This window comes from Canis aureus, chromosome 19 (genome assembly GCF_053574225.1).
Source record: "Canis aureus isolate CA01 chromosome 19, VMU_Caureus_v.1.0, whole genome shotgun sequence".
Lineage (NCBI taxonomy): Eukaryota > Metazoa > Chordata > Mammalia > Carnivora > Canidae > Canis > Canis aureus.
In genome coordinates this window covers 31,353,628-31,376,643 of record NC_135629.1, presented here as the reverse complement: position 1 = coordinate 31,376,643, position 23,016 = coordinate 31,353,628, and the positions used below count along the sequence as shown (strand labels likewise).

The following is a 23,016-nucleotide window of genomic DNA, read 5'->3' as shown; positions in this document are numbered from 1 at the left end:
GATAGAGATTGATTATTTTTAATTGAGGTAGCTGAGGTGCTAAACATTCATTGGGCACTAAGTAAATGTTGCTAGGATAGCAATTTCCCAAACTCCCTGTCTGATAAACAACATGTCCTCAACATTTGCAAACAATCCAAAGTCACTCCTCCCCCATTCAAGTATTCCCCCTTTTTATTCTAATATCCAGTCTGACAAGTGTATGATTCAATATTCATTTCGCTACTTCAGAAAAACATTTGTCTGTAAAAACACATCCATTCTTAAGCAGTAGTAGGTCAGAAACCCGAGTTTTCTTTTTTTTTTTTTTTCCCGAGTTTTCATGACAATTGGAGGAGAAACAAGGGAGGGACAGAGGAGAGTCCCTATTCTCTACAGTCCTCCCAGTCCGATGCTCACACAGCTTCATTGCTGCAGCTCAGGGCTTCTCCTTCTCCTGCTCCATCTCCTTATTCCTTTCACAGATGAAGATTTAAGGCAAGTAATTCCCTCATTCCAGAAGGAAAGGAGCTCTACTGAGAGTGCTATGATTCCTTGTGACAGAGTTTTTAAAGGAGCACAGTATAATGTCCATCTTCTCTCATGCCTGTTCACACAGAGGATGACTTCCTCTTTCTTCCACTCCCATCCTGTCCCTCCGCTCCTGTCTCCTCTTTAGGTCAGCACCGAGGATACTGTCCCAGCCTGAGGAGGCCTGAGGCAAGTTGCCTGGATCAGCACCAACCAGCATTGCACCAGCTGTCTCCTACTCTTTGGCTCCTTTTCTTCTAGTACTATGGGTGCTCTGGATTGGCTGCACCTCCCACTGCCCAGGTGAGATTTGACACGAAGTTAGGGTGAGGAGAAATAGATTGCTCTGGTTCCAGGCCACAGCAGCTATTTTAATATAGGTAAAACCATTCACCAAATGTTCAGTCCAAATCACCGTGGTTCTACTTGGGGATGGGATGATGTAGGGGCCCAGGGCAGACAGCCTCAAAATGGGCTGCTTTGGCATAAAGATTACATGGAGTTGAAATGAATCAAAACCCAGCAGATGCAAGAAAATCTCTCTGCCTCCGCCTCAACTGCTTAAATTTATTTTGGAAAGGAGAACCTATAACGGTAAGACAGATATTAACAGAGATTCTCCCCACTTTTCAAAAAGATTTTATTTATTTATTTGACAGAGAGAGAGAGAGCAAGAGAGAACAAGCAGGGGGAGCAGTCAAGGGAGAGAGAGAAACAGGCTGAGCAGGGAGCCAGATGTGGGGCTGGATCCCAGGACCCCAGGATCATGCTGAGCCAAAGGCAGACACTTAACCCACTGAGCCACCCAGGTGCCCTTAGAGATTCCACTTTACATAAGGAACCTATCTGCCCAGTAGAGTAATCTTGTTTTTCCAAACATCTCTCACCTTCTTGCTAAGGGCTTTGTATCTTCATACCCCTACTCCTCTCCTGAGCTCTCCGAAGCATCAAACTGCCTCACTGTCTTTGGAATCTCAAATTTACATGGATTCCGTGTACATACACCTATTAAATTTGATTTTCTCCAGTTAATGTGTCTCATGTTCATTTGATTCTAAGTCCAGCTAAAAGGAGCATACACCAGAGGAAGGTCTTCTTCCCCAACAGAGATAAAGTCACAAAGAGCCAGCTAATAGCATAGGTAACTTAGCTTTCTTTTGGCCTCATGTGTGTGTATGTGTGTGTGTGTGCATGTGCATGCGTATGTTTTCCAGAAGTTGGACCAAATAGACACTGGGCCCAAAATTATCATAACAATATCACAAGTTCACACTCCATCCTGATGGTACATACCAGATTTATTTTTTTGATTAAAAAAACATATATGTATGTGTACAAAAAAAAATACAAATCCTAAATGATGTACATTCTTATTTGACTTGCATTTCAGTTGGAAGCACAAAAACAGAAAAGACATACAAACAGAAGACACTCTAAAGGAATGGGATGATGCTAAACTGGTAAAAACCATGACATAAAAGTTTGTTTGTTTGTTTGTTTGTTTTAATTCTAAAATAATGAACTAGGGGTGGTGGAAGGGGAGGAGGGCGGGGGGTGGGGGTGACTGGGTGGCAGGCACTGAGGGGGGCACTTGATGGGATGAGCACTGGGTGTTATTCTGTATGTTGGCAAATTGAACACCAATAAAAAATAAATTTATTATTTAAAAAAATGAAACAAATAAAATAAATAAAATGAAATAACCACTTTTCTTCACATTTTAGTATTTCATTAGTGTTCTTTTCAAGTAATGCATATTTAATGTAGCAGTTTTTTTAAAAGTCTCCAATAACTCTTATTACATTGTTGGTGCCTTTTATGCTTCATATTATCTTAGAACTAATGAGATTTGATAAGCTCAATCTTTTATCTCTGGATCACAGACTGGTATGACATAAACACATCCAGGGAAGCCCCCATAGTTTCCAAATATTTTTCCTCATCCTGCTGAAATTTTCTCTCATGTGGGTTTTAGAAAGTATTCCTTATGCGCTGTGAGGAACAGGAATATCCTGACAATAGAGTAGGTAAAGTACACTGGGGAGTCTTTCACCCTATCCCCTTCCTTGAAAATTGTTGGCCCATCCTGCCAGGCTTGAGCTTCCATCTACAGCACAGAGCAAAATAGCATCCCCTACAGAGGAGGAAAGGGGCAAGGGGACAGACTCTCTAATATCATTCCTAAGAACTAAACAGACTCACCCAGCATCTTTCTAGAAGCATGTATTTTCTTGTGCCATCTTTAAAATATTTCTATGAGAATGTAAAGGGCTAAGAGAAGGTAAAAGCTAGACATAATACAACTCGTGAACAGTAGGTTTTACACAGGAGTTTTGCTGTCCTACCAGCAGCTCAGAGCAGCTCGCAGAGCACCTACAAGGTGGGCAGGGGGTGGGCACACACCTCAGGGACACACAGAAGAGGAATGCAGCCACTGCCTGGAGGTGGTGTGACACAACATGACATCACATGCTGAGAAATGTACTTGCTTAAATTCCTGTTCAATCCTTTTTTCTTATATCAAGGAGAAAGCCTCAATGTGGTGCCACATGTCTTAATCAGCTGTCTAACACTTGGGAATCTCCTCGTTTAACAAAGAGAGAATAAGCCTCAGGTTCAGAGCCATTATCAGGAAATAGCATCTACCTTGAATTAATTTGTGATAATTTACTTTCACTAAGTATGTTTGTGTTTCCTTTCTCATTGTGGTAGGTGGCATGATTTTCCCATTTAAAATAGTGGCAGGGTTTCCTTTCAAAACTTATGTTTTAAAAGTAAGTTAATTCAAAGAAATATTAAATGTACATTAATATACTACATATATCAATTCTGCCAATAGATATGGCAAAAAACTGTATACGGGGCACACGGATGACTCTCATGTCACTTTGGGGATTGATGCATGACTAGATCCTGTTGCTTCCAAACATCCTCAAAAGAAAATAGCATTTTACCTGACTGGTGTGTGAAGTCACGCCTTTCCCAGGTATGCGAGCATAGGTAATCCCCAAATCCACCAGCACTGGTTTTATCCTGGTACTGACTGTGGCTCCCTATTCCCTTCTACATGGAGTTCAACCTTTTGCTTCTGATGAGAAAGCATCTTTTCATAATTCCATCTACTCCGCTCAGGCAGGTTATCTCGCTGTCCCACATATAATACACACATTCATTTCTACCTGAATACCCTTCTTTATGTTGTACTCCCTAACACCCCTCCTGGAATGTGCTTCAAGAAAAAGCTTCCACTCTTCCTTGTATCAAGCCCAGAGCTCTTGCTATTGCATCAACATGCTGCGACTCAAAGCATGTGTATGTAATAAAGAACTTTATTCCAAGACTTTGTTTGCAGAAGGAAAGTAGAGTGATTGAATACATTGTTCTATAGTGAGTTTAATTGCCACTATAATCTGATCAGTCTCTAACCAGCTAATCGGCACTTAACTGGTTGCTTTAATTTTATTACAAAGCAGCTAAAATGCAGCTGTGGCTAGACACGACACAAATAAATAAAATGCATTATTATTTTTATTATATTCATGCATATGAGTTTTATTTTACTTTTGTCAAAACTATACTTACTTCCACTCCACTAGTAATTTGTTTGTATTAAACTGGTATTGTGCATTTGTATGGTGAAAACAGAAATGTCTATTCATTGCCAAGTGTAAGTTGTATAATAAGTTGTTAGATGTATGCATCTCCATTTGCCAAATAATCTTGTAGTTCATTTAAATATTTGTACAGTGCTTCAATTACTGACATTGTTTCTATTAATTAATGATACTGGGGTTAGTTCTAAGGAATAAATAAACATAAAAGTAGAAACAAAGGAACAAGTTCATGCTTACAAAAGGAATCTGACTTCATCACCCTGAACTATAAGTGTTGCCACACAATTCTCCAGAGAATAAGGCCCAGCAGCATTAATAAAATTCTGACTAGTTTAGATTTGAACATAGGTGCAATAGGTTCCAAAGTCCTATGTAAGTATTTGAACAACCTGACCTTATTTCAGCTTCTTCAGAGAACTATCAGGAACAACCCTAGAATCAACATAAAAAATCATGTCTTTTTGTAAAAAAAAAAAAAAAAAAACAATGTTATAGGCAGTGCCTGCCTAAAAGGGCCCAGAAAACCACCACAAAGTGAAAAAGATATTAATAATAAAATCACACCTCAAGACTGGTCTTTGGACCTTTGACATCCTTATGCATGACCTCCAGGCTACTTACTTTTAAGTCTCAATTTTTTGATCTGTAAAATAGTAATCATAGCAGCTACTCACACATTAGTATGAGCTTTAAATAAGACAATGCCCTGGGGCTCTAGCCAAGGAGTCCAACTGCTCCTTCAGCTACTGAGATCTCTGAGCCTTACTCAGCACAGCCAGTGCTGCTCAACTCTTAGTCTTCTCTTCATCCTCCTGAGGTTCACTGATCCAACAAATGCTCATTGAGTACCTCTGGTGGGCCAGCCACCAGGAGACGCACCCGCTACACACAACACTGAAGGTCCAGTATGAAACAAAAAGCCATTTCTCCAATGAGAAAGAGGATGACTACATTTGTCTTTAAACAAAACATGCTCACATAGATAATTGTGTTAAAACCAAGATCAAGCCACCTATGGAAATATTCAATGGAACCATCCATTAATGAAGAAATGACCCCTTAGTCCAAGCTTCTCCTTTTATGTGTGATAAATGAAAACTTGTTACTCATTAGCACCAGAACAGTGCTTGTTATTTACATAGTATTGTGGCAGTTCTGAAGTATTATTTTGTGTAGTAAAGTTCAAGCCTACTCTGACTAGGTCTAAAGATCTACCTGCCTGAATATCACTACCCCATCACAGAGCCACTGAGTCCATCTACCAGAAAGAAGATGGCCAATGAAAGATCTCTACATAAAAAACATGAGCCAGTAGCTTGGTTTCATTCTTGTCCTGGATCTTTAAACTGTTTCTACCCCCCACACACACAGATGACAGTCTGAACACTCCTTACATGTGTGCAGTGAGTCGCGTGAAAGGTACTCTAGCTCTGTTCTAGGCAATCACATAAGGCTTCCTTACTTTGCTCCTGCACAGGGTCCTGATTTAATCCCTATTCCTGTTCTGCCTGGCTTCAGAGCTCTTGGCAGGATGCCACATTATTCACCTGACCCTCACCTGTTCTATCTAATGACTCAAGCACTGAACGGCCCTCAAAAATGACCTCTGCCAATCATGGGTCCATACCCAAATCTAGGGCTTCCTCTCTGACTGGCAGCCTGGGTGGGCTTTCCACAGCCTTCAGAAAAGAACAGCCAAGGAGAAGAGAGGTCAAAAAGAAAGTCAACTCTCACAGAAAAGAAAGATGGGTTATTAACTAACTGTGAAATTTGGAATATAAGTCACACGTTCCCTGCTCTTCATTCTCCAAATCTGTGAATTGAGAGTCACCTAAATTGCCTTCCATATATATGTACATGTATTATCACAGCAAAAATATGTCTTTTATCAAAAACAACAAAACCTTCTCACCTTCTCCAATTATACCAACTTGATTACTCCACCAAAAGGTGCTTGACTTTGCTAAAACAAATAAAAAACAAAAAAATACCCCTGTGCTTTGCATTAAGAGTGGAAGATAACTATTCAGTTGCTGGACAATTTTTAACATGGGGACAAGTGTGTATCCATTGTTTATTAACATCTGTACCTCTCTTATGACCATTTTACCTATGCCAAAGCTGAAGAAAATGAGCTGGGGTGGTGGTAAAGGATCATTACATTCCAAAAACTTCTGAAAGAAGGAACACCATTTTTCTCTGGCTAGCTAAATCTAAAAAAAATCTGGAAAAAAATGCCAAAAGTTTATAAAAACTTTAAGACTAGATGACAAAGCATGGCACACAGACCACCACTCCTACTTCCTCCAACTATGGCAGACATTATTAAATGATCACAGAACTCTTTCCACTGTGTCTATACATAGCCTTCAAATGCCTCCCAATTTAGCATCTCAGGTAAATGTTGGCAACCAGTCATACTTAGCATGAATAATAAGAGTTATTTGGAATTCCTGCCTTATGAGACTGACTCTATTATCTTCACTGCCATTTTGAGTATTAAGAATCAAGAATATCAAAATGTCAATACTTATATAAAATAAAATAAGAAGGGGATCTTGCCTGTAGGAACATGGCTCTGAATATTAATAGAAGATTTCAACCCTGAAACTCTCCAGAAGTTTCTTTCTTAACACTCTAAAGTCTGACTTTTGTTCCCCTTGCTCCATCTTCCCTTTCTAAAGCATAAAGGCCGCTCCCCAATCCAAAGAGTTTCAGGTTGAGTTCTGGCCAATTGTTGTGGCACCTCAGAGTCTCACACTTCAGAGGCTGAATGTAATCTTGAGATGAGGTTGTAAATGCAGAGTGAGAGAGATGCGGAGGCAGCCCACGCTGCTGAGCCCAGAGGGGACTTGAGGGATAGAAGGCTGGTGGGGTTCCCAGTTGCTACAAAGCAGAGGGGACTGGAGGCCATCTGAGGGAAAGAGGCTATGAAGTCATAAGTAGAGATAGAGAGGGTGTGCACATCCACAAATAGGGTCATCAGAATCCTGAGCCAGCGTCATAGTAAAGTTGGCAGAAAACCAAGAGAGTAGAAAATAGCTCAGGCAGGAAGTAACACAGTTGGAAAAAGAAGGGAGAGAAATATGTAGCAAGCAAGCAAAGAAGCATTACTAACGAGCAGCCATGACTGGAAACAGACCTGGGGGATGAAGGTTAACAGGGAGGTACCCACCAAGAGGAAGAAGCAAAAAGCAAAGGGACAAACTGTGGCTCTGTAATGCTTGACACACAAAATCAGAGGTGTGCCGATTACATGGAAGCACCATGTGAGGAACTCAGTAGGTATTTCTTGTTTTACTTGAATTTTTTATGTTAATGTCACTGTGGAAACAGAATTATTGTTCTGAGACATAAGAAGAGCTTCTATCAATTTGAGAGCCCAGATAAAACCAAATACCCATTCTAGTCAGACTATAATTTGGGCTGGCAGTGCAGAAATTCTTTGTCAAACCCACCCTATTGGACCTGCAGGTCAACCCCATCATAACAGGGTGCCGCAGAGAGTCATTCTTCCTAACTAGTTATCGATTTGTAAAAAATCATGAGTGTCTTATATCAAATGACTGCTCCTGAATTGTTACCTTGGATCAACAGAGAGTAAATATTGGCATTTTCATATGGCAATCTGCTATTGGGGAATAATCTAGCCTTCCTGGAGGGACGGAAATAAAGCACATAACAGTCATTTACCAATCATATAATATTAGACACCAGTAATTTGTCATTCACTGCAGTGTTCTAGAATCATTAGAGGAGACATTCAGCTGCTCTCAGATATACCAGGTCTGATCATATAGGAAACGCCATTCTGCAGGGTGAATGTACCAAGCCTGCGCTAAGGTTTCATCACTTTAGACTGAAAGTTAATGACCAGTGCAAACCACCACACTATTACAGTAAAAGAGCAGCAGTACAAAGGGCCTAATAAATCAAAAATTTAAATGGGATATTCATTTTAGTTATGGTTATTAGAGCAAAGTGATGGCCCAATTTACTTACACAATGACTTACATTGATCGTAACAGTATTTTAAGTGATATTACCCGTTAATTGATTAAGCAAATATTCTATTAGTACCTACTATGTGCATGACACTCTACCAGATTATTTGAGGCATATTCAGACATAAAAGAGATAATCTCTACCTTCAAGAGGCTTGTAATCCAATAGGGAAAGAAGACCTTTTGCAGAACTCTTGTACAAAGTTAAATATGACTATACAATATAAAAGGTGTACAAAGAGAATGCTTCAAGACTATGAAAGGAGACATGACTTATATAGTCATTTTATAAAGAAAGTCAGGTAAGATTGTATATAGAAAAATCATTTGCACATATGTTAAAGAAAAATAATATACTTTGGAGAAGCCAAAGTTGCAGGGAAAGAATGCCCAGTCACAAAAACAAGTAACGCAGGTGGGCTGGATAATCTATTGTCAACCTCTATCACCAACTCCTTCTCAGCAATCTATATTGCAAAGCTGATAATGAGAACTACATTTTCCAGAATACCCTTCCCTAGTGGAGCCAGCCAATGAGAGAACAGTGAGAAGATACGGAAGGCAAAGAGATGGAGAAGCCATCCTTAGAAGTCAGACAAGTGTGTACAAATTAGATCTTCTTCACTTTCCACTAAGAGAGTGGGTTATAATGAAGTGGTTAATTCAATACAGCCTTGCTTTCTGTATTGAAACTATAATGTGGGGGATCCCTGGGTGGCGCAGCGGTTTAGCACCTGCCTTTGGCCCAGGGTGCGATCCTGGAGACCCGGGATCGAATCCCACATCAGGCTCCCGGTGCATGGAGCCTGCTTCTCCCTCTGCCTGTGTCTCTGCCTCTCTCTCTCTCTCTGTGACTATCATACATAAATAAATAAAAAAAATAAAAAAAAAAAAAAAAAGAAACTATAATGTGTCTCTGAGTTACTAACACCCATGTCACTGATTCACAATTGTGGAAACTGCCTAGATTCTTCTTTTTCATATGCTTTATTAGCATGTTAGTTGACTTATGTATATATTATCACCTGTTTGAATATCTATAGGACCTATTAACATCACATCTCTTGTAAACTCACCCCAGAAATGCTGGTGTTTGTTTTGTTTAATTCATTATATGAATCTGCATATAAACAAACATAAACAGAAGCAATTCTAAGCCACTATAGGAAAGCCATACCTGGTGTCAAAATATTTCATCACATTTAATGACTATGATATACAGCAGTATGCTAAATCACTTTCTCCTCCATTCCTTTTTATTTTTTTAATTATATAAGCAATATTCTCTTGGAAGTCATAAGTGATTATAGCAAGGGTGCCAGATTTGAAATTTAAGAAACAATACCATTTACATTAATATCAAAGTATGCAATATTTGGGTATAAATCAAACAAGCTATGTCCAACATATATATGAGAAAAACTACAAAACTCCAATTATGAAAGAAATCAAAACAGATCAAAAGAGAGAAAGAGATTCCATATAACTTGATAGGAAGACTAAATATTGTAAAGATGTCAGTTCTTCTGAAATTAATTCACAGATTCAGTGTGATCTCAATAAAGATCCCAGCAAGCTATCTTGTGGATACCAACAAACTGATTCTAAAATTTATATGGAAAGGCAAAAGATCAAGAATATCCAACACAATATTAAAGGAGAATAACAAAGTCAGAAGACTGACATACTGAATTTCAAGATTTACTACAAATCTACAGTAACCAAGACAGTGTGATATTGGCCAAAGAACAGACAAATAAATAAGTAGAAAATAATTAAGAGCCCAGAAATAGAAACACAGAAATATAGTCAAATGATTTTTGACAAAGGAACAAAGGCAACCGAATGGAGAAAGGATACACCTTTCTTTCTTTCATTCTTTTGTTCTTTCTTTCTTTCTTTTAGAAAGAGAAAGAGCATGTTGCAGAGGGACAGAGGGAGAGAGAGAAAGAATTGCAAGCAGAATCTCTGCTGAGTGTGAAGCCTGATGCAGGGCTTGATCCCACAACCCGGAGATCACAACCTGAGCTGAAATCAAGAGTTGGACACTCAACTGACTGAGCCACTGAGGGGCCCCGAGATACTGTTTTCAACAAATGGTGCTGAAACTACTGAACACCATATGTAAAGGGAAGAAAAAAGGAACAGAATATAGACACAGACCTTATACTCTTCATAAAAATTAGCTCAAAATGGATCATAGATGTAAATGCAAAACATAAAAGTAGAAAACAAGATAAAAGAAAATCTAGATGATTTTGGTTATGGCAACGACTTTTTAATATAATACCAAAGGCAAGATCTATGAAAGAGATAGTTGATAAGCTGAACTTCATTAAAATTAAAGGGGACCCCTAGGTAGCTCAGTGGTTTAGTGCCTGCCTTTAGCCCAAGGCATGATCTTGGAGTCCCGGGATCGAGTCCCACATTGGGTTCTCTGCATGGAGCCTGCTTCTCTCTCTGCCTGTGTCTCTGACTCTCTCTCTGTGTCTCTCATAAATAAGTAAAATCTTAAAAAAATAAAATTAAATAAAATCAAAAACTTCTGCTCTATGCAAGTCACTGGCAAAAGAATGAGAAAATAAGCCATAGACTGGACGAAAATATTTTCAAAAGACACATCTGATAAAGAACTGTTACCCAAAATATACAAAGAACTCTTAAAATACAAAAATGAGAAAATGAACAACCCAATTTTAAAATGGGCAAAGACTTGGACACCTTATCCAAGAAGAGATAGCAAATAAACATATGGAAAAAAATGCATCAGAAGTCATTGTGAATTACAAATTAAAATAACAATGAGATACCACTACATATTTATTAAAATGGTGAAAATCCAAAACACTAACACCACCAAATCCTGGAGAGGATGTGAAGCAACAGGAACTCTCATTTATTGCTGGTTGGAATGCTAAATGCTACACAGCCACTTTGGAAGAAAGTTTGGCAGTTTCTTTCAAACTAAACATATTCTTACTAAATTATCCAACAACCATACTCCTTGATATTTACCCAAATGAGTTGAAAATTTATGTATACACAAAACTGCAAACAAATGTTTAACGTAGCTTTGAATTGTTAAACTCATAATTGCTAAAATTCATAATTCATAATTGCTAAAACTTAGAAGCAACTAAGATATCCTTCCGTAGCTAAATGGATAAACAAACTGGTACCTCAAGACAAGAGAGTATTACTCAGTGCTAAGAGGAATGAGCTATAAAGCCATGAAAAGACACAGAACCTCAAATGTATATTCTAAGTGAAAGAAACCACTTTGAAAGGGCTACACAATGTATGAATCCAACTATATGACATTTTGGGAAAGGCAAAACTATGGAAACAATGGTTGCCAGGGGTTCAAGGGGAGGAAGGGAAAGATGAATAGATGGGGCACAGGGGATTTTTAGGGCAATGAAACTATTCTGTGTGACGCTGCAGTGTTGGATATATGTCATTAAACATTTGTCAAAACCCATAGAATATACAATACCAAGAGTGAATCCTAGTGTAAACTACAAATTTTAGTGTATAAAAATGTATCAAAATTTGCTATCAATTGTAATAAATGTGCCTACCACATTAATACAATGATGGGGGAAACTGGGGATGGTGATGGGCTATAGGGGAACTCTGTACTTTTTGCTCAATTTTTCTGTAAATCTAAAATTGCTCTAAAAAGGGTCTATTTTTTAAAAGGGGTCTATTTTTTAAAAATCAAGTAATAACATAAAGACATTCTTGCGAAAACCTCAAACCATTCAGAGCGTGTAGACAAAAACATTTAAGTCCCAAGTGATTCTTTCATACTAATCCCTCTTTCATCTCAAGGGGTAAATGCTATTAATGATTTGGTATGTATACTTCCATACCTGCTTTTTAATATAGCTATTTATATATGGGTACATTTCCACTAAGTTATTTTTTAATATATATGGACCATTTCATGCATATTATTCTGAAATATGCACAGTTCTTTAAGCCATCGACTAGTAATTGTCCTGGCCTTATAGGAAAACATGATCCAGAAAATGCATTTCCATGGTTGGTATGCTATAATCTAAAACTTCTTTTGTCTTCCCAGAGCATTGTACAGTGATGAGCATATTATGGGAACTCTAGAAATGTTTATGGATTGATGGGCAATTAAGTCAAGATGAAAAAGAATGAGGCCATTAAAATACACCTACATGGTCTGACAGTTAAATTTTAGAGAGAATCGACCCTTTGACTACACAGTCAGTATACCAGTGGAGTGTCCATTGTATAGGGTGAAAAACCCTTTTCATGTTTAATAATGATTTTAGCCCTTGGGGCTATACACAATGTAAGGATTGGTAACCACATTTCAGAGGCAAGAAAACTGAGGCTTGGGAAAGTTAAATAACTTGCTCAAAATAATCTGACTCATTGGCAATAGAGCTGAAATTCAAAACTCAGTCAAGCCTTCAAGTCTCATGGTACCATTCCAAAGTACCATCTACAGGTAACAGGTACCCACTGGCCCTTTTGTCACACAGTCCTAACTGGCTGAAAAGACCATCTGCATCCAACAGGGACAGGATCACATCCATATCTTACTCAATGTTGGGTCTCCATCTTTCACTTTCCTGAAGCTGACCCTTATTTAATCACATGGGCTGTTTAAAGGTAGAATGCTAGACAGAGTTTTTACACAATCTGGTGCTCAGTTGCTTAGCAAACTGTTTTTATCATTAGGTGGGCAGGACTCACACACTGTTAAGTGAAAGAAAGGCAAAGGGGAATATATAGTAAATCCAGTGTTTATATGAATTTCATCCACAGGGAATATAGCAAAATAATCACAACTCAGTGGAAAAAGGAGCTTTTGAGTGGGTTGTGAAATAAGCTATTAAGTCATGCAAATAAATCCAATGTCAACATCTCAGCCTAGTCTGATTGGATTCATGCATTGGAACTCATACTTCATGAGGATTTAAGACCCCCGATGTTCTTAGGGGTTTATTTAGTTGTTGTTCATTTGGTTTTCTGGGTTTTCTTTTGGGGGGGGAGGGGATTTTAGGGAAGGCATGCCTGCTTTAAGGTGGGAAGCTCATGTGAAAAGGAAGTCTGTGTGCTGCAAAGGTTGAGAAAGTATATGATCCCAAGACCATATCAGAACTTTCAGCCTTTACCATTTCTTAGCTCTGTGCTCTAAAGAAGCATCCTCTCTTGTGCCATGTAACCTATCCATCTTACTGTCCCATTAGCTACTTCTGCCCAACCAGGCAGGGACCCAACAGTCAGATAATTCAGAGAGTATCCTCATCCAGGAATTGGAGATGTTGCTATTGATGGCAGAGACATTAACCTGTGAGCGGCTGCAAGCACCCTTTCCCCCTGTGCAACCCATCTTCAAGAACATTGTAAGACTTTGCTTATCTTGTACAAGGCCATAACTTCAATACCTAACCCAGCACCTGGTACACATAGTAGACACCACACAAATACACACTAATCTGTTACATGAGTGAAAAATAACCTTCTATTTTGTTATATAATTGCATGGCTGGATCTATTTGATACCAACATTTAGCTGTCTCTGACCAATGGACCATTCTTGTATTCCCAGTGCCAAGCACAAGTCCTCCTGGCTCAAAAAAACAGTTGTGCTAAGTAGTATGCTCTAAATTTTATATGCCATCTCATTTAATTCCATGTAATGCCTATGTAAATATATATCCTCATTTTACAGATGAGAAATCAGGGCTTCAGAGAAATCAAGTAATCTAGCTACAGTCCCAAAGCTAATACTTGATAGAACCAGGATTTAGGTCCCACTCTGTTTTAGCTGCAAACTCTATGTCCTCATCTGCCCTGGGTTGTGTTCTGCCCTAAGATGAAGCACTGTATACATGCATCACTCAAATGCAGATACCAATGTTTAAATCCAGAGCCTTTTAACTTATGAAACACTACTGTGTGAAAGACATTGGAAGATTCATAGACTCAGTGTACTCAGAATGGAAGGAACAAGCATAAGGATATAATAATACTGGTGAAATACGAATGAAACAGTAGTTAGAAATGAATTGTCATGGTGGGAAAATTCTAAAAAGAGTAAGAAACTCTTCATTCTGGAGTGTCTTCAGAAGAACATTGTCTAGCTAAATATCTGCCCCAGTTGATTGGGTCTTTTTTTTTTTTTCTTTTTAGATTTTATTTATTTGAGAGATGCACTGAGAGAGAGACAGAGACACAGGCAGAGGGAGAAACAGGCTCCATCAGGGAACCCTAGGTGAGACCTGATCCTGGGTCTCCAGGATCACGCCCTGGGCTGAAGGCAGATGCTTAACCAATGAGCCACCCAGGTTTCCCTGATTGGGTCTCTATATTGCCCAAAAGCAGGTGGGGGGAATGGAAGGTTTCTCTCAAGGTCAGTATCTCCTCTCTGCCTCCTCCTCTCCCCTCTTCCTTCAGTATCTCCTACATATGAGGAGGCAGTGTGCTGAAGAATAATGAATGAGACACAGCTTTTGTTGCTGTTTTTCTTTTCAAATCCTACAACAGATAAAAAATAGGACAAAACATGGTTAGTGCAGCTCAAGTAATGCACAGAGAAACTCACTCAGCCACAGTATGGTCTGAAGAGCTGTCTAGGCTAAGCTTCAGTGGAGTCAGGAGCTTGGGTATGCAGAGAACTTCACGCAGTTCAATGCTGCCAGAACGTAAAGCAAGAAGCAAAGAGTGGTGAGAAATGAGCAGGACAGGGTGGCTTACTTTCCAAGTAAGTCATGTTATGTTGACAAGTTATAGATGTGTATTTGGAGAGCTTAGGCAGAGGCCTGACAAAGTTGGATATGAAGTTTAGAAAAATTCCTACAGCTGCTATATATTTGAATGGAATTGGACAGAAGTCCAGAGGGCCAAGTTAGGAAGCTGGCAAAGAGACCCAGCAAAATACAGGAACTTGAATGGGGGGGTAATAGGGGATGTGACAATGATTCAGAAAGTTAAATATTTCAGAAGAGTAGGAAAATAGCTTATCATGGAGAAAAATAATAAACTAGGGAAAAAAGGCAGAACAAAAACTGGGAGTACAGAAGATTAACAAAAACTGGGAGTATAGAATATTAAGGAAGTTACAGAGCAATGTTAAGAATAAGAATTTAAGTATGTCATGGTATGCATTTAAGAATAAGTAATTATGCCATGATATACGTGGTATACATTACTGCAGCTGTCTGTTGTCCTTTTTGACTAGATTCTCTCTCTTAATAGGTTTTCAAGGTTCATCCATGTTGTAGTATACATCAGTGTTACATTTCTTTTTCTTGCCAAATAATATCCCACTGAAAGACTATACCATAGTTTATTACATCTCCATCAATTGATGAAAACTACCAGCAATATATAAAGGTTCCAATTTCTCCACTTCCTCCTGTACCACTCCAGTGGAGGAGAGCCTGGGTGGCTCAGTTAGTTAGGCATCGGACTCTTGGTTTCTGCTCAGGTCACGATCCCAGGCTTGTGGGATCAATCCCATGTCAGACTCTGCCCTCAGCACAGAGTCTGCTTCAGATTCTCTCTCCCTCTGCTCCTCCCCCTGCTTGTGTGCTCACTTTCTCTCTCTCTCTCTCTCTCAAATAAATAAAATCTTTAAAAATATATTGTTTAAAAAATAAAAAACAAAAATAACCATTCCAGTGGGTATAATGTGGCATGAAATAAGCCCTCACATTAACTGTGATTTCTAGCACAAATCATTTCTATGGCTTTGATTTGCATTTCCTTGATAGCTAATGATTTTAAGTAGCTTTCCATGAGCTTATTGATTATTTATATATCCTTTTTGGACAAATATCTATTCAAGTCCTTTGGCTATTTTTAATTGTGTTTTCTCTAAATTATATATATATACTTTCTACACATTATATAGATTACATACTAGATAAAACTCCCTTATCAGATAATATGATTTATAAATATTCTCTCTTATTCTGTGGATAGTCTTCTCACTCTCTTGATAGAATCTTCTGAAGCACAAAATTTTTAATTTCAATGATATTCACCTATTTTTCCTTTGTTGTTTGGGCTTCTAACATATCTTAAAAAACCACTGCCTATCCAAAGTCAAGAAGATTCATACTTATGTTTTCTTCTAAGAGTTCTACAGTTTTAGCTTTTACATTTGGGTCTTTGTTCAGTTTTGAGGTAATTTTTGAATATGGCATGAGGTAGGGCTTCAATTTCTTCCTTTGGTACATGGATATCAAGTTGTCCATATAATTTATGGAGAAAACTATTCTTTCTCTATTGAACTGTTTTGGGAGACTAGTTGATAATCATACACAGTAAATGTGAGGGTTTACTTCTGGAATCTCAATTCCATTCCATTTAACTATATATCTATCCTATGCCAATAAGCACACTGTGTTTGGGGCACCTGGGTGGCTCAGCGGTTGAGTGTCTGCCTTTGGCTCAGGGCCTGATCCCAGATTCCCCAGATCAAGTCTCACATCAGGCTCCTTGCACGGAACCTGCTTCTCCTCCCTTTGCCTGCGTCTCTGCCTCTCTTTCTGTCTCTTTCATGAATAAATAAATAAAACCTTTTTTTAAAAAATCACACTGGGGCAGCCCAGGTGGCTCAGCGGTTTAGCGCTGCCTTTGGCCCAGGGCCTGATCCTGGAGACCCGGGATCAAGTCCCACGTCGGGCTCCCTGCATGGAGCCTGCTTCTCCCTCTGCCTGTGTCTCTGCCCCCCCCTCTCTCTCTCTCTCTCTTTCTGTCTCTAATAAATAAATCTTTAAAAAAAATCACACTGTATTGATTATTATAGATTTGTGAGTTTTGAAATCAGAAGGTCCTCCATTATTATTTTAGTCAATTCTGCAAAGAAGCCAGCTGGGATTTTGATAGGTACTACATTTATTCTGTAGGTCATTTCTGAAAGTATTGCCATCTCAACAATATTGTTTCCAACACATGAATGCAAAACATCTTTCCATTTTCTTAGATTTTACTTAATTCTTCAAAAATGTTACGTAGATTTAGAGTTAAATTTTACACTTATTTTATTAAATTTATCCCTAATTATTTTATTTTATTCTTTTTGATGTCACAGTAAATAAAATTGTTTTCTTAAATTTTTTCCTGATTGCTCGTTGCCAGAGTACAAAAATACAATTGTCTTTTGTATATTGATATTGCATCCTACAAACTTGCTAAACTTATTATTTCTAATAATTTTTAGTGGATACTTAGGATTGATACATACAAGATCATGTCACTTACAAATAAGAGCTTTTCTTGATGCCTTTTATTTCTTTTTCTTGCCTAACTGCCCTGGCTATAACCTCCAGTATAATATTGAATGAAGTGGTGAGAGCAAATATCTTTGTCTCCTTCCTGATCTTAGGGAAATGCATTCAGTCTTTTACCATTAACTGTGATGTTAACTATGGGATTTAAGCATATGGTCTTAATAGGGAAAGAACGTTCCCTACTATCCTAGTTCATGGAGTGTTTTTATCATAAAGGAGTATTGAATTTTTTTTCTTTTCTCCATCTATTCATATGATAGTGTTTATTTTATTCTATTGATATGGTATATTACATTAGTTGATTTTTGGATGTTTAACTAAACTTGCTTTCCTGCATTAAACACCAGTTGGTCATGATGTATAATTCATATAGATGTTGCTGGATCTGATTTACTAGTATTTTGTGGAGGATTTTTGTGTCTATATTCCTCAAAGATTGGTCTGTAGTTTTCTTGTCATGTCTTCATCTGGTTTTGTATCAGGATACTGTTGGCCTCATAGAATACAGAGGAAGTGTTTTCTCCTCATTTGGGGAAAAGTTTATGAAGAATTGGTATTTACTCTTTTTTAAATGTTTGGTAGAATCATCAGTAAAGCTATTTGTGCCTGGGCTTTTCTTGGTGGGTCATTTTAAAATTTCTAATTCAATCTTTTTACTTGTTATGGGTTTATTCATATTTTATATTTCTTCTTGAGTCAGTTGAGCAGCATTTATCTTTCTAGCAATTTCTTCATTTCATCTAACTTGTTGGCATACATTTATTCATTCTATTACCTTATAATCCTTGTTTCTTTCTATAAGGTCAATAGTAATGTCCCTTCTTTCATGCCTGATTTTGGTAATTTGAGACTTCCCTCTTTTCTGCTTGGTCAGTTGAGCAAAAGGCTTGTCATTTTTGCTGATCTTTTCAAAGAAACAACTTCTCCGTATGTTAATTTCCATTCTAATCTTTATTTCTGTCCTTTTGTTTGCTTTGGGTTCATTTTGCTTTCTTTCTACATTTCTTAAGGTGAAAGAACAGGTTACTGATTTGAGATCTTTCTTTTTAATACAATGTTTAGAGCTATATACGTTCCCCCTAAGCATTTAGAAGCATTGCATATACTTTGGTATGTGTGTCTTCATTTTCACTCATCAACAGTTTTTTTTTTTTTTTTTAACTTGTGATTTCTTCTCTGGCCTATTGTTTTGTTAGGAGTCTTTTAATGTCCATATATTTGTGAATTTCAGAATTTTCTTATTGTTTTGTAATTCTACATTATTGTGGCCAAAGAACATAGTTTATGTGACTTAAATCCTTTTATATTTTTTGAGGCTTGTTTTCTGGTGTATCTGGGGAACATTCTACGTACACTAGAGAAGGCAATGTATTCAAAGTTCTCTTTCACTTTTTCCCTGATCCATTTCTCTTTTTCCCTGATCCATTAAGCTGTCTACATCATTTAATATCACATCCCACTGTTAGGTTTCACTAACTTCCAGTTGACTGTTCTATTGGTTTTGATAATACCCCGGGGGGGCGGGGGGGGCATAATTGCTCCACAGTTTGACCCAATTAAATTCACACTCTTTTGTGGGGGTACTTTGGAGACCAGTTTTGTTTTGTTTTATTTCTGATTTCAGGAGGACAGATCTTCCCTAATAATGTCTGGTAAACTAAGTACGCTATGGTTAGATTGGTGCTCTCATAGAGCTACCAACCTCTTTAATTGCTTACCATCACAATCTCTATTGTTTAGGAGAGCACCTTTAGACTTAAAATTCCCCATTCTCTGTTTCAAATCAAGTGAGTTCCTTTGGGTAGAGTTTTAGAGCTCTCTTTTCTTTTAGCCTACCTCTCTGCCTAGGAAATCTCTGAGCCACCACTCTGAAGCTGGGGATTGAAGTGACACCCTTGCTTTGTGAGCAGTGTACTCGGTATGGGTGGTAATCTTTGGTATTCTTGACTCACCTCTCCTAGGGTGGAGCCTCTCTCCTACCAGCAAGCTAAGCAAGGGTGCTTTGTATCTCAGTACTCTCAGCTGCTACATCTGGGGTAGAGTCTCCATCTCATGTGTGTGGCCTGGGTGGAGGAAGGTGGTGTCTAATCTTTTAGCTATATTAACTAGGAATTTAGATTCTGTAACTCAGAGCTAGATAGGATGAGAATACTGGTGGTCTGCCCCTCTTACTGAGACACCACATCCTTTAACTGAGAGCTGAAGGGAAAGTAAGCTCCATCTTCTTGGCCCCATCTGCCCAAAGTAGAGCTTCCATCTCACTGCATTGGGTGAAATGGGGTAAGAGTGAGAAGGAGCAGCAGACTGTAGCTCAAATGCCATATACCCTTGCTGCTCTTGTCAAGATTTAGTGGATTTTCTTAAGTACATCTTCATTTGCTACATACAGTTAGGACAATTCCAAAGACTTTAAATGGTTGGGCTTCTTTTTATCATTTGTACCAGTTATGGTTGTTTTGCTGGGGAATAGATCTGTGGAGTTCCTCACACTGTCATTTCAGAAATGGAGCTCTAATAATCTTCTCTTCTAAGCCTCAGAGACTTAGAAGTTGATTTATTATCAAAGTAGAGCCTCACTTAACATGACCAAAGCCATGCCCAATATTAAAGCAGAATTGAAATAAACTCAAGGGGGAAAAAAATTGCTAACGATTAGCCAAATCTATCTTTCTCTGATAAGTTCTTGTCTCTTAAAACTGAATAGCCTTCATTTGTCAGATTCCAGAGTAATGCCTTTCCTATTTTTCCTTTGTCCTTTCTGTTGCTTTAGCTGGCTGCTATATTGTGTCTATGCATACTGCATCCTTCTGATGAGAAACCCCAAGTTACTTCAGGCTACTTGAAATCTTTAACACACAGTAGCTACTTAAGGATGACCATATGTGGGGAGCCTGGATGGCTCAGTCAGTTAAGCAACTGACTCTTGATTTCAGCTCAGGTCATGATCTCAGGGTCATATGATCGAGCCCAACGTTGGGATCCATGCTCAGCAAGGAGTCTGCTTGGGATTCTCTCTCTCCTTGTCCCTCTGCTCCTCCTCCCACTGCTCTCTCTAAAATAAATAAATCCATCTTAAAACAAAAATGAAAACAAAAAAAAGATGATAAGATGGCAGGAATGCTATCTATTCTATTCTCCAAGTAGTCCTAGATCCTAAAAACAATGCCTGGCTTGTCTGATCCTTCATAGCTGCTCTCCAAACATATTTTTTAAATTAATGATGGTATGAGCAATCTTCTCCTGTTCCTCTGTCATACTGGCTGCCCTATGGATGGACATGGTGAGAGGATGGTTTGTCTTATGGTATCCTCCTGAAAGTATCCTCCCAGAGAGTGGTTCAAACTGGGACCCTGACACCTATGTTAAAGGATTCTGTGTATTGATAAAATGTTCCAAAGAGTATTCTAGACAGGAGATCTGGCCTCATCTTCAAAGTTATCTCAGGAAACCCAAGGGGCATATTCTTGCATCTGTAGCTGACACTATAGAACAAAGTGTGGTCCATCGGTTATATGAATGAAAGCACATGTAAGGAAGTTGACTCTGAGAGAATACTGTTGAAAAGAAAATAAATGTTATGAAAAATCAGCCTACACCTATCCCATAGAGAGCCCTAAATGCCTGGCAATACCGCATGATCAGAAGATGAAAGCTTGCCTCTTTATTTAGGTGTGAGAGAATCAGGTCTCTTTGAAAAGCCATCAGAGCCTTGCCTTCAGATGAATGGGTCTAGAAGTCCTAGAAAATTTCTGGAAGGATGATAAAAAGTTACCATCAAACCATCACAAGAAGTCTTTTTGAGAACTGTTGTGAATTTCTAAGATTTTGGCTCAATATCTGTCTTATGTATTAAAGTTCACCTTCTTACTGAGCCCCACACCAGCCCTGACTACAGACTTGGCCAGGCCCCCTGAAACAAAAACATGAGTTGAGCTTTCACCTCATCTAGATCTCTGGCTTTCTGATCCTCCCTGTCACCTAAAACTTGCCTACTCCTCATTCTATCTTGATCTCACTCTGCTTTCCACAGAGTAATTAATACATTGGTTAATTAGTAAGTTCAGTTAATTTATCAATCTCCTGCTTGAGTCCCTGTTGGGATTCTGTGACTCTGTGTCTTTAATCTTATTGGAAAACGGCCATGTCCCAGATACCCTCTCTTCTTCCCAGGTCATTTAAAAAAAAGCAAGGGTAGGGTGGGGTCATTCCAGAAAGAAGTGGGTAAAAAAGCAACTCTCAATCTTTACCCTCTTAGTATCAGCTTTGAGACACCTGCCAAGTACAATCTATGCTAAGGTTCAAAGAAAAGGCAGGTAACTTTGAAGATTTTATTTCACAGGGACAAAAGATAAAAGTCTCTGTCAAGTTGTCATTAGATGCTTAATGCTACTCATGGTGGGGTGCTGGAGCTCCCCTCCTCCTCTGTAGACCTCTAGCAGATTACATTTCAGAGCCTTAATTTGAGGAAGGATTTATAGCTGTGAAGAGGTATAATATCATTTTGATTTGGATTGTACAAGGCTGAGGAAGCCAGATTACATTTGTATGAAACTGTATCAGAAGATATAACTAAAGCTACCAAAATCAAATAAAGGAAAATTTTCCAGGGAGCCCAAAAAATAGAGGCCTTGCCTTTCCAACACCCCTATACTGTTTCACTATTATTCTGATTTATACCAAGAGGATTCAAGCAGAAACACAGAAAGTTAAAAAGGAAAAGAAGAGAAGAGAAGATGGCAAAATGCTTATGCTCACCTGATCTGTCCATTGACCAATTTGTCATAAACCTAACCTAGAGATTCGGTTCCCTGGATAAAGAAAAAAAAATTAATTAACTCTTAGACAAGTGTAGAAATTAGTATGGGGGAACAACTTATGAATAATGCCCTGCTTTCTTCTCCTGAGGCACTAATTCAGAGTCTCAGAGAAATCCATCAAATAGCCTCTGAAGTTTCACGGGGCCTCAGCCCACCCACCATAGCCAGATGCCACCACATGCGTGTGTCACACAGCAGCCCCCAGATAATGACTTACACAGAGAGGGAGCCTTCCTTTCCAAATACTCTTAAAACTATTTTAGAACCTGAGTCTCCTCATTTGCATAGCAAACAATAAATCACATTGTGTCCTGCAAATACCCAGTCTTCTCTACAAGGAAGCATGGAAAACTATTAGCTATTGCTGGAATCGTTTGTACTACACAGCTCCACAGCCCTGGGCAGATCACCAGCATCTTCTAGCAGGATTTAGAGATGTGTAGACAAAATACCACAAGTAGAACTTCTAAAATTGAAATTATTGTTTCAAAGCCTCTAGATTCAACCAGTGTTGTTCATGGTTGGAGAGAATTGAGGAAAGCAGAGCTGCTTCTTATCATCAAAGAACTGTTAACTTCCCAAAATGAGGGAAAATCATGCTGACAGCCAGAAACATCTTCAGAGACTACCTAATTCTCAAACTGTTGGTTCCTCTAAGACTGGTTAGTAGCCACAGAAAATGATGCATGAGGATGATTTCTCTGATTTCTACCAGGAGTTCTGACCTCTCAAACACTACAGAAGATGGAAAGACCATTTTTCCACAGGAGCTACCTTCAGCACA

At 38.5% G+C, this 23,016-nt stretch overlaps 1 protein-coding gene across 16 annotated transcripts in view; it reads right to left on the bottom strand.

Moving 5' to 3' along the window:
• The window catches only part of FHIT (fragile histidine triad diadenosine triphosphatase), a 1,383,460-nt gene that overhangs the window by 821,305 nt on the left and 539,139 nt on the right, over positions 1-23,016 (bottom strand). For 4 of the 16 annotated variants that reach the window (XM_077858259.1, XM_077858258.1, XM_077858260.1 and 1 more), the window contains one exon: positions 22,171-22,223. The exons of the other annotated variants lie outside the window; for them this stretch is intronic. In XM_077858259.1, the coding sequence (XP_077714385.1) occupies positions 22,171-22,198 (28 nt within the window). In that variant the 5' untranslated portion in view covers positions 22,199-22,223. The remainder of the gene's footprint in view (positions 1-22,170; positions 22,224-23,016) is intronic. 16 annotated transcript variants of the gene reach the window in all.